Raw genomic sequence first — 12,212 nt, forward strand, 5'->3', positions numbered from 1 at the left:
TTTATGATCAGTAAAAATCGTGACTACATGCTTGGCTCCTTCCAACCAGTGGCACAACTCCTCTAAAGCACATTTAATTGCCAGTAGCTCTTGATCCCCCATGTTGTAATGAATCTCTGCCACCATAAACTTTCAGGAAAAGAAGGTACAGGGGTACATCTTATGATCTATAGAATTATGTTGAGAAAGAACTGCACCAGATGCATCTGATGCATCAACTTTAACAAAGAAAGGTTCTTTTAAATCTGAATGAATAAACACTGGAGCGGTACAGAATGGTTCTTTAAATTTGATAAAAGCATTGACAGCTTCCAGAGGCCAGTTATTAGGGTCTGCCCACTTTTTGGTTAGAGTAGTTAATGGAACTACAATTGAGGAGAATCCTTGAATAAGTTTCCGATAATAGTTTGCAAACCCTAGGAATTGCTGTAAGGCTTTTAGGTATTTGTTGGCACTATATAAATAAATAATGAAGATGATAATGGTGGGTTGTACCCAATCTTGGATGGCTTTCAATTTAGATAGATCCATGGAAAACCTACCAATTGAGATAATAGAGCTTAAAAAGGTTACCCAAGGAATATCAAACACACATATCTCTAACTAATAGATGATTCTCTCAAAACTTCTGGAGTACTTGACACACAAAGGAATGATGCATGGTAATAGAACAAAAATAAATTAGAATGTCATCCAGGTAAACAAAGATGAACGTATTCAAGAAGTCCCTTAAGACATCATTGCTAAGGTATTGGAAAACTGCAGGGGCATTACTGAGTCCAAAATGCATTATTAAGTATTCATAATGTCCAGTATGCGTGTTAAATGCTGTTTTCCACTCATCACTCTCCTTTATCTGGATCAAATTATACACCCCCCTGAGGTTGATTTTAAAGTATATAACAGCTTGCTTGAACTGGTTGAATAATTCTGGGATTAAAGGTAATGGGTACTGGTTTTTCAGGGTTAATTAAGGCCTCGGTAATCAATGCAGGGTCGGAGACCTGAATCTTTTTAGGGACAAAAAAGACTAGCCCCAACTGGAGATTTAGATGGTCTTATGAATCCCTTTTGAAGGTTTTCAGAAATATACTCCTCCACAACTTTAGGTTTTGGAGGAGAGAGAGAAATAAGCATCCTTTAGGTAGCATGGATCCAGGAATTATCTCAGTAGTGCAGAAGGATGTCTGTAAATTTTTTGCTGACAACACCAGCATAGGCGGTAAACTGAACTGGAACTTTTGCCTTCAATGAACTTACCAAATATATGGACAAAGAGAGGCAAGACTGATGACAAGTTTCACTCCAGGAAGTAATCTGACTATGGATGCAAGCGTTGTGAATAGTGAGCCATGGATATCCCAAGATGAATTGGTATCTTGGAGCTTGAACCAATAGAAAAGCAATAACTTATGCATGCAGCAGTCTGACTGAAGGCTTTAGGGGTGGCATGTTTTAAATGACTGGATCCCCCTGGCAATAGTTTACTATCTAATGTTAAGACTGAGATGGGTGTATCAATGGTCTCTACATGAATGACATGGGCTTAAACAAATGATTTTTCCATGAAGTTACCCACTGCTCCACTGTCAATTAGGGCTGTGGATGATATTAATTTATTATCGTATTTTATTTTGATGAGTTAAAGGCCCTGCATGTGTCATTAGATTTTCTCCTATGAAGTGCTTCCATAGCCCACCTATTGTGTGGGTTAATTTCTGCTAGAGATGGTCACTGACCCCCGTGTTTTGGTTTTGGATTCGGTTTTGGATCTGGATTACCGTCGTGTTTTGGTTTTGGTTTTGGTTTTGCAAAACCGCCATTGCGTGTTTTGGTTTTGGTTTTGTTTGGTTTTGTTTTGCTTTTTTTTTGGAAAATCCATGTTTTTGGGCCTAAATTAACCCAATTTAGTGCTCCAACTGTTTTAGAGACAAGTAATCTAATTGTTGAGGTAATAAATCATCCAAAAAAACAGTTTAATTCTTCGTTGGTAGGCCTTCATTTATTCTACACACAAAACAGATTGTCTTCCTCTCCATCTATGCATATTGGCAATGCAGCCATCGTCTTTGAATATATATTACACCCTACACTTATAGTTAAATATGTAAAGAAATGGAAAAAGCCAGTTTGGTTTCTGTCTCTCAATGCCCCCCTCCACTTGTATAAAATACCAAATAATTCAGCCATTATAGACTGTACAATATTAATTGACATGGAGAAAGCCAGTTTGGTTTCTGTCTCTCTAGGCCCCCCTCCACTTGTATAAAATACCAAAAAATTCATCCATTATAGACTGTACAATATTAATTGACATGGAGAAAGACAGTTTGGTTTCTGTCTCTCTAGGCCCCCCTCCACTTGTATAAAATACCCAAAAATTCAGCCATTATAGACTGTACAATATTATGAAAAATGGACAAAGCTAGTTTAGGGTCACTCTGTCTATGACACCCTTCCCTTAAGGATAAATTGCCCTAACAGCAGCCTTTCAAGATGGTAAGTGATATGGAAATGCCACAAGTCCCTTTCCTCTTTGGGGGTAGATTGCACCCTACACTTACATAGAAAGTTTTAAAAAGATGTTATCTGCATCATCTTCAGCTTATCCTCACCCTCATCAGTGTGTATGTCATTATCACAGACTATCAATTCATCGCCGCTTGAATCCGCCATTAGAGAACAGTCAGTGCTTGGATGTCTTGGATGGTGAAGGCCTTCCTCGTGGAAGATGTAGTTCATTTTTATTAAACATCATTTTCTCCACATTTTTGGGAAGTAACCTTCTACGGCGATCACTGACTAAGTTCCCTGCTGTGCTGGACACTCGTTCAGAGTACACACTGGAGGGTGGGCAGCTTAGGTATTGCAAAGCAAGTTTGTACATGGGTTTCCAAATGGCCTGCTTTTCTTCCCAGTAAGGAAAGGGACTGTCTGACATTTCCATATCAACTACCTCTTGAAAGTAATCCTCCACCATCCTTTGCATGTTTATACTCGTATTGGATGGAGTTATGGGCAAAGTGACACATTTTTTTGAAAAATCCTTCAAACCAGCCCAGATGTTAAATTGTTCTGGTCTGCCCCCTGCGTCTTCCCTGCTTCTTTTTTGGAAATTAATTTTTTTACGAGCAGCAGCTTGAGAAAGTGAAGGAGGACACGTCGTCAAGCCGAGGCCCAGTTCAGCGGCCAACTTGCTGAGCAATAGCTCCTTGCAAAAGTTCACATCTCGCTCATTTACAAGTAAATACGCAATGTAGGTTTTAAACCTTGGATCAAGCACAGTGGCCAAAACGTACTGATCCGAGTTCAAGATCTTAATAACTCGAGGATCATTGTGAAGCGAATTAAGTACTTGATCGACAAGGCCAACATACTTTGCTGAATTGCTTGCTTTCAGCTCCTCCTTCATTTTCTCAAGCTGCTTTTCCAATAGTCTAATTAAAGGAATGACTTGGCTCAAACTAGCAGAGTCTGCACTCACCTCACACGTCACAACTTCAAATGGTTTCAGCACCTTGCACAGCACTGAAAGGATTCCCCACTGTGCAAGAGTGAAATACATCCCCCCTCCTTTCCCAATGTCATGGCTTGTGCAATATGCTTGGATGGCTTTGCGCTGTTCCTCCATCCTCTGAAGCATGTACAGGGTGGAATTCCACCGAGTTACCACCTCTTGCTTAAGTTGGTGGCAGGGCAAGTTAAACTGCTCTTGGAGCTGCTGTAATCTCCTACATGCTGTGGCTGAATGCCTGAAATGGCCTGAAATTTTACGGGCCACCGAAAGCATCTCCTGCACCTCACGGTTATTTCGTAGGAAGCTCTGCACCACCAAGTTGATGGTGTGAGCAAAACAGGGAATATGTTGGAAATCACCCAGCTGTAATGCTCGCACTATATTGTTGGCGTTATCTGAAATGACATACCCTGGGGAGAGTCCGAGTGGTATAAGCCATGCATCAATCACATCTCTCAGTTTGCGTAACAAATTGTCAGTCGTATGCCTGTTAGTGAAGCCGGTGATACAAAGAGTGGGCTGCCTGTGACAAATGTTACGTAGTGGTGTACATGCTGCTGCTGTTCCTGCTGGTGAAGGTGAATGACCAACCCAGTGGGCTGTCACAGTCATATAGTGTTTGGTTTGGCCACTTCCACTTGTCCACATATCTGTGGTTAAGTGAACAGTGGGCAGAATGGCATTTTTCAGCGCAATCTCTACATTTTTACACACTTTTTGGTATAGTTGTGGAATAGCTTTACGGGAGAAATGGTGTCGCGATGGAATTCTGTAACGCGGACACAAAACCTCAATTAACTGTGAAAAACCAGCTGCGTTTATTGTGGAGATTGGACGCAGATCTAACACTAACATTGCAGCCATGGCGTCTGTGATTCGCTTGGCGACTGGGTGACTGCTGTCATATTTGCTTCCCCTCGCAAATGATTGTTTCACAGTTAATTGCTGAAATGTAGGACTGCTCATTTTATTAACCTGCCTCTGGGATGACGATTCACCCCCAGCAGCAGCAACAGCAGCAGCAGGACTAACACTTTCTTCAGAGGAATCAATAATAGTGCCGGAGTCATCCAGCCTTAAGTGGGATGCCGGGCTAACTCCGAGCGCTACTGAGGATATTGATGAGGATGGTGTGGTGGGTGTATTTTGTAGCCGTCGGTATGTCGGTGAGCGGAGGTTCTTAGCTGATGAGGGAGTGCTTGTATTCTTTTGGGAAGAACTTTCAGCTTTTCCCAACACTTTGCAATGAACTCTCGTTAAATGGCGTAACATAGACGAGGTTCCAAGATGGTTAAGGTCCCTCCCTCGACTGACTGTGGCTTGACATACACTACAAATGGCTATACAATTGTTGTCTGGATTTGGGTAGAAATAATTCCACACATAAGAAGTGGATTTTTTTGTTTTATGCCCAGGCATGACAATGGCCTTTTTCTTGTCACGTGCCAGAACTGCTGCCACTGGTGCAGGACTTACACAAACAACCTCATCCTCATCAACATCCTCATTAGCGCCCTCGTCGCCTACACAAATCTCCCCCTCATCCTCTTCTAATTCCAAAGTGGCATCCTCAATTTGGGTATCACCGGCTACACTCGGGCTAATAAGGCACACATCAGCAGAATGCTCACGATTAGACATCCCACTGTTGGATGGACTCTCCACAGGGATTGTTGTCATTTGTGAATCAGAGCAAATATTCTCCTGTAATGCCTCACTGTTATCTTGCAGCTCGGCTTTGACGCGAAACAGTAGTTGTGCACCAATTGTAGGCTGGGTAAATTTTTGTGATTTGCCACTAATAGCCAAAGGTGAAGGCCTCATTCTCTCTTTGCCACTGCGTGTGTAGAATGGCATGCTTGCAATTTTTTTTTATCGTCACTTAACTTTTGCTCAGTTGCACTTCTTTTTCGCTTCAATACAGTAAATTTTTTTTGGTTTTTTGTTTTTTGCACTAATTTGAAAACACTGTTGTTTGACATCGCCTTGGCCAGATGACGTACTGGGAACACTAACATCAGGACTGGTGACAGAACCTGGTTGCTCATTCAGATCATATGTGGACTGCTTTGAATCCATTCTGAGCGCAAACCACTGGGGAGTGCTAAAAATTATTTAGTGGATACTGCTGACAAATATGACTTTTGACAGCCAGAAATATTAATGCACATTTAGGGAGGACACCCCAAAAGCACTGAGGAGTGCTAAAAATTATTTAGTAGATACTGCTGACAGATATGACTTTTGATAGCCAGAAATATTAATGCACAATTAAGGAGGACACCCCAAAAGCACTGAGGAGTGCTAAAAATTATTTAGTAGATACTGCTGACAGATATGACTTTTGACAGCCAGAAATATTAATGCACAATTAGGGAGGACACCCCAAAAGCACTGAGGAGTGCTACAAATTATTTAGTAGATACTGCTGACAGATATGACTTTTGACAGCCAGAAATATTAATGCACAATTAGGGAGGACACCCCAAAAGCACTGAGGAGTGCTAAAAATGATTTAGTAGATACTGCTGACAGATATGACTTTTGACAGCCAGAAATATTAATGCACAATTAGGGAGGACACCCCAAAAGCACTGAGGAGTGCTAAAAATGATTTAGTAGATACTGCTGACAGATATGACTTTTGACAGCCAGAAATATGAATGCACAATTAGGGAGGACACCCAAAAAGCACTGAGGAGTGCTAAAAATTATTTAGTAGATACTGCTGACAGTTATGACTTTTGACAGCCAGAAATATTTATGCACAATTATGGGGGACACCCCAAAAGCGCTGGGGAGTGCCAAATATTAAGAAAAAATAATAAACCTCTATCCTCCTCTCTGCACTAGCGATTTTGGTTAGAGCAATTTCAAGAACAATATTGTATTCTCTGTCCCTGCTCTAATCAGCCTATGACTACACCCTGCTCTCTCCCTCTGTCAAATGGCGATGGATTGCTGTGGAGGCGTGTATATATAAAGTTGAAGTATCGCGAGCACCGAGCCCTGAGATCCGACAACGTCATGATGACGTTCGGCCTCGATTTGGATTCGGAGTACCGAGCTGCTCAGCTCGGTACTCGGATACCCAAAGTTCGGGTGGGTTCAGTTCTCGGAGAACCGGACCCGCCCATCTCTAATTTCTGCTGATGATATCTGATCCGGCTCAACATATAAGAGCCCCAGAACTGCAAAAAATTCATCCACAGATAGTAAAGCTGTGGTGTTCGGACAGACCAAATGTCCAGGTTTGTGGATTTCCTCATACGAGAGACATTACAAGGCCCACACATTGTATCTCTGTGACAGACGAAATTGGTCTCAGCTGAGACAACTTTGCTTGAAACTGAAAAATGAAGCTCTGTCACTAGAGAACTTATCTGGTAGTCCCATGGCTCATCATTTGGGCCAGGGGTTGAACCTGATTAGTCAAGACTTGAGTAGGATCCATAGTGCAGAGTCTGTTTTTTTGTGGCTGGTGTTAATGTTATGAACCCCACAATCAGCAGCTGATAAACCCTATACAGAACCATTGGTGCAGGATGTTTTTCACCATTAGCAGCTGCCTTTCCGGAAACCACATTGGTACTCAAATGCCCATGGACTTGATCCCAGTAGTGTATAGTTGTTAGCAGTTGTGAGTGTGGTAGAGTCAGGGAGATCTGCAGCTATGGGGCAACATGCGGACAAAACAAGACAAAAAGGACACAAAAGAGAATGGTCAATTTGCAAACCAGGTCAGAGGACAGGAGAGGTACACAAAGTCAATAAACAGGTCAAGAGTTCAAGGACATGCAGAGATTCAACAGCAAAGTCCAGTAAACAAAGTCAAGGTCAAACATAGTGAATCCAGCGGCAGAATATATAACAATCTATCAAGAATTAAGATATAGGGCCTGATCCATTAAGGAAAGTAAAGCAAAATAAATGAGTAACTTTTCACCTAGGCAAAATCATGTTGCATTCGAAGGGGAGATACATTTAAAATGTGGGGACAGATTTATAATTAGGGTAGGACATGTCCTAGATCAACTTCAAATGTCAGTGTAAAAATAATGCCATCAAGTATTAGTGTCTTACATGGATAAACAGCCAGTATTTCCCTTATGTGCAAAAAAATAAGCTAATTTGCACCCCTTGCATTGTAACATGGTTTTGTCCAGGAGAAAATTTACTCATTTTATTAGCTTACTTTCCTTAATGAATCAGGTCCATAGGAACTAGCATAGGTAAACCTAACACCAGTAAGGCAATAATGGAAATGAGCGGATTTCTGAAACAGAGCAGAAAAACATAACACAGAGCAGCAAACACATAAAAGAGACTTGTAGTTCACACCCAAAAGAAACATGTGTTCTAAGAGCACATGAATGTTTCCTATAACTTATATAGACAAAACTTAATTCCTCCTAAATATACCTACTATAATCAATATTAGTAGTAGACAAACAGAAATTAATAAATAGGTAGGCGTATCACAACCCATACGTCGAATAAACCTGTCTGTTATGCAAGGAATGGGAGAAAATTAGTATTAGCTCAATTAATTAACTATACGATCTGTTTGAAATTGATATATTGTATGATATTCACTAGAAAAGATCTGTAACTTGTAATTTAAAATCTGTAACTTGGGAATTTAAAAGTGAGTTGGGAGCACAGGATCTAAAACTGTTAACAGCCTAGCTGACCACTCACAGACCTCTACACCAGTAGGAGGGGGTGGGGAGAAAGTCTTTAAATATCAGATCACCTAATAACTATTATCAGCCTTTTCGGAAATAATTGAATTATAAGCTGTCCATTTTTCCATGACAGTCCTAGGTGCAGTTGGTATAAGCTAGAAAGTAAGTGCTATACTTTTTGTATTTATCACCTTTTATTTTATAATTGTGTTTGCCATATGTTATATATCATCATCATCATCAGTTATTTATATAGCGCCACTAATTCCGCAGCGCTGTACAGAGAACTTATTCACATCAGTCCCTGCCCCAATGGAGCTTACAGTCCAAATTCCCTAACATACACACACAGACAGACAGATTATGGTCAATTTTTAAAGCAGCCAATTAACCTACCAGTATGTCTTTGACGTGTGGGAGGAATCCGAAGCACCCGGAGGAAACCCACGTAAACACAGGTAGAACATACAAACTCCACACAGATAAGGCCATGTTCGGAAATCGAACTCATGACCCCAGTGCTGTGAGGTAGAAGTGCTAACCACTAGGCCACTTTATTTAATTATTTTTTTTATGCCCTGCAAGCATTGTATCTTTTTCCATATATTAAATTCCAACTTAATACATTGATGTTCTTAATGCTCTAAACAAAACCATAGCCGGCTTACAAGAGATAGTTTACTTGGCTGTGTTAATCCTGTAGAGTATGGAACTGTTCACTCTTTCAGCTACCAGAACATAGAGCATGCACAATTGGGCAAATAAGTCACAGGCTTCTATTGACCTTATGTAGTAGATAGAGGCAGCTATAGGTGTGTATGAAAGTGAGTTCTGTGTTGGGAGGGATACAGTTTGATCTGTAGCTGATGGGGTAGGCGAGTGGAAGATTGTGTGCTGATTTGTGACAGCTAGTCTGTTACCTGAATTACCTGACTAGTTCGACAAATGGAGCTTTGTGGCTTTCTGGTAGTATTTCCATTAGTGTACTTCTTTTTATTGGTCAAATTATCTATGTGGCAGATTTTTTTGTCCTCCAACGTCTGGTTGCGGTGTTCCTTGTGGGTATTTTGGGTGATAAAAAATTAGGAACTACCCATTCTACAAGTATTGACTTTCTGCACAATGGAAGACTTACTTCAGATGAATAGAAAAAGAAAATTGGAACTATACTATGGATCATGATAATATATATCAATAAAAGCTATAAGCATGTTTAAGTATTTAATTTATCTAATAAGTCTATTCTTGATTTAAATTCTGCCATATAGCTTTACTTATTTATATACCTATTTATTATCACTTAATCGTATAACATTTAGCACTTTTGGCCGTACTTCGGATGGTCGCTTGAAAACTGTTTAGGTAACTTGCACACAAGCAACACACAGTTCCCTTTTAAACTTTGTTTATTAATTTTTTGATACCAACAATATTTTAAATTTATAGTTTATCTGTAGCACTAAAGCTGCTAAAAATGATTTGCTGGATCGGTCTACTGCAGAGAATAGACTAGAGAAGAAGATGTGAGAGCTCAGGCTACTATATTTTCAAAAAAATGGATGGATAGAAGAGCATCCATAGAGCTCTTAAGCCATGAAGTGATTGGGTCGCCAAGAACCAATACTTGAGTTTAGATAACAGGATTGGATGCCTGGGTGGAATTCCCATATTTGCAATAGGGGCATGGTTTATTGAGCAGAAGTTGTTACAAAGTGGACAACAAGTTTCATGTATGATTACTGTTCTACCAAAAAGAAACTGAAAAGTTAATAAATAATCATTTTAAAATCATCAGGTTTCAATAGAATTGAATAAAATAGAAAGAATTTCAAAAATTATTTTGTATATAATTCTTCTTATAAACTATAGTAATCCACCATATTTGACCATAGTGTCCATGTGAATTACTGTTATATATAAAAACTCCCGTACCATAGTAGAACTTCTACACTTTGTAGATTGGGAGATGATTTACTAAAGACTTAAGTTTTACCCAACTTGTCGGATCTGAATTTGCGTCCAATTTGTACTTAACCTGATTGGGCTTTAGACATTAACACAGATATGTCAAGTTTGTGTATTTCCGTTGTAAATCACATCCTGAATGACTAGAAATAAAAGTTTTGTTTTCATCATCTGTATAAATAGTATCTGACCTAAACGAAACTGGACATATTGTTACATTATATACATATACATATAAGATGCTACAAGTAGGTGATAACAACACTAACTTAGTTGAATAACAAATGTAAGTAGGATATCAACCGTCTTAAGTTCCATCATGCATTTTCATCAAGCATTTTGCTTTTTTACAGACATATGGTATATTTGCAAATTTTTACATTTTGTGATATTTATTAGCAATTTATGTATAATGCAGATCTGATGCAACAGAACTTACAGCCGTGTAAGTACCAAACAGTGCAAAGTGCAAAATCAAAAACTAGTGCTCTGCAACTTTTTTAATACATAAGAGAAAAACATATGTTTAAATTCTGTACCACATTGGGCTACACTTTATTAAATAGACTTGCATATAACGTAAATTGTGGGGGGAGTTTTACACACACATAAATCAGGCATAATTGTTGAAATACAAGTCTATGTCCCCTCTGCGTAGCAGACAATACAATGCGGGATGCGTCCAATACATATGTGGAATATAAAGTTCCAAAAGAACGAACAGAAAAAAAAGTATTCAATGATTGTTACCTGTTAATAATATAGTCATTAATTACAACATTTTTATTTTTTTCCATTATTTTTTCAAGCCGATACATTTATCATTATGTTCTTAATGCCTATGGTATATAAAATGCATTTTGACAGTTTCTCCAAATTGCAAACACATGTCATAGCATGCGCAAACAGCGGTCATCACTAGTCATCGGCATTTACACCAGACCTGTAGCTGGTGCAAGAGTTATGACTGAAAAACATGTACCTTTGTGATGCCAAAAGCTTGAATCAGACCTGCTGCATGCGCTCGAGCTAGGCACGCCCTTACAGTATATTGACTATGTGCATATGCTCATTCCCCTCCCCAATTCGCTCATAAACTTGTAGCCTGTTGTAAGGTTTCTTTGCGCTCGAAAATTAATTAGATGTTGCTGCATTTACTGATGTATAGTCCGGTTATGGGAAGGCGCTGCGCGATTTTACGCAAAATACAACATGTATCCAAATTTATGTTCCTTAAAGAATCAGTCCTTAAATATCTAAGGTTTTCCACTGTATATTATCACATAATACATTGTGTATATAGTGTGTCAACATACAATCATATACAAACAGTACTTTCTGTCAGCTAATTTGAACTTTACACATTTAAATGTTTGCAAATTTTCTGTAACAATTAATTATAGTGTAGCCTTTTTATTTATGTTCTACAACTCATCACTTACTAAAATATTATTATTTAGATTTTTCTTGTCTTTAAAGTTTTTATCAAAACAGATTTTTGCACATTTGGCAAAATTATTTTGTTAATAAAGTTATCTGTCAATATTAGGCAGTGAAATCTAGAAGTTTTCTGTCTTTTATGTTGCTATTATACACCATATTTACATGCTGTTAACAGACTTTGCAGTAACACACTTTGGACATCCAAGGATTCTGCTTCATGTCATCTGAAAAATCAAAACAAAAAATAAATACATAAATCGAACAGTGAAATCACAAAACATTATAAATATCTATACTTTTTGAAAGAAAATGTAAATCAACAAAATTAAAGTCTTTAAAACTTTCTATATAATATGCCTGAAATAACAGAAGTGTTTATCATTACATAAACCTGTTCAACAAGTTGTGTGGTTGGGATGACTTACAGAGCTCACAAAGGGGTCTATTTATCAATTTATGGAAAAGCCTTAAATCCAGCAAAAACTCCCATTTTTGCTGGATATTGTACTTCTCCCTCTGGGTGATAGCTTTTGTCATCAGAATGGCAATAACAGTGATGGTACATACATACTTTATTAGTTAAAGTTTTTTTTATAGTT

General features: G+C 38.7%; 1 protein-coding gene across 2 annotated transcripts in view; it reads right to left on the reverse strand.

Annotated features, from left to right (window-relative positions):
* Positions 1-10,695: 10,695 nt before the first annotated feature.
* WDR72 (WD repeat domain 72) overlaps positions 10,696-12,212 on the reverse strand; it is a 247,424-nt gene continuing 245,907 nt past the window's right edge. For both annotated transcript variants that reach the window (XM_075208023.1, XM_075208021.1), the window contains exon 20: positions 10,696-11,837. In XM_075208023.1, coding sequence (XP_075064124.1) covers positions 11,782-11,837 — 56 coding nt within the window. In that variant the 3' untranslated portion in view covers positions 10,696-11,781. The remainder of the gene's footprint in view (positions 11,838-12,212) is intronic.

The sequence above is a fragment of the Mixophyes fleayi genome, chromosome 4 (assembly GCF_038048845.1).
Source record: "Mixophyes fleayi isolate aMixFle1 chromosome 4, aMixFle1.hap1, whole genome shotgun sequence".
NCBI lineage: Eukaryota > Metazoa > Chordata > Amphibia > Anura > Limnodynastidae > Mixophyes > Mixophyes fleayi.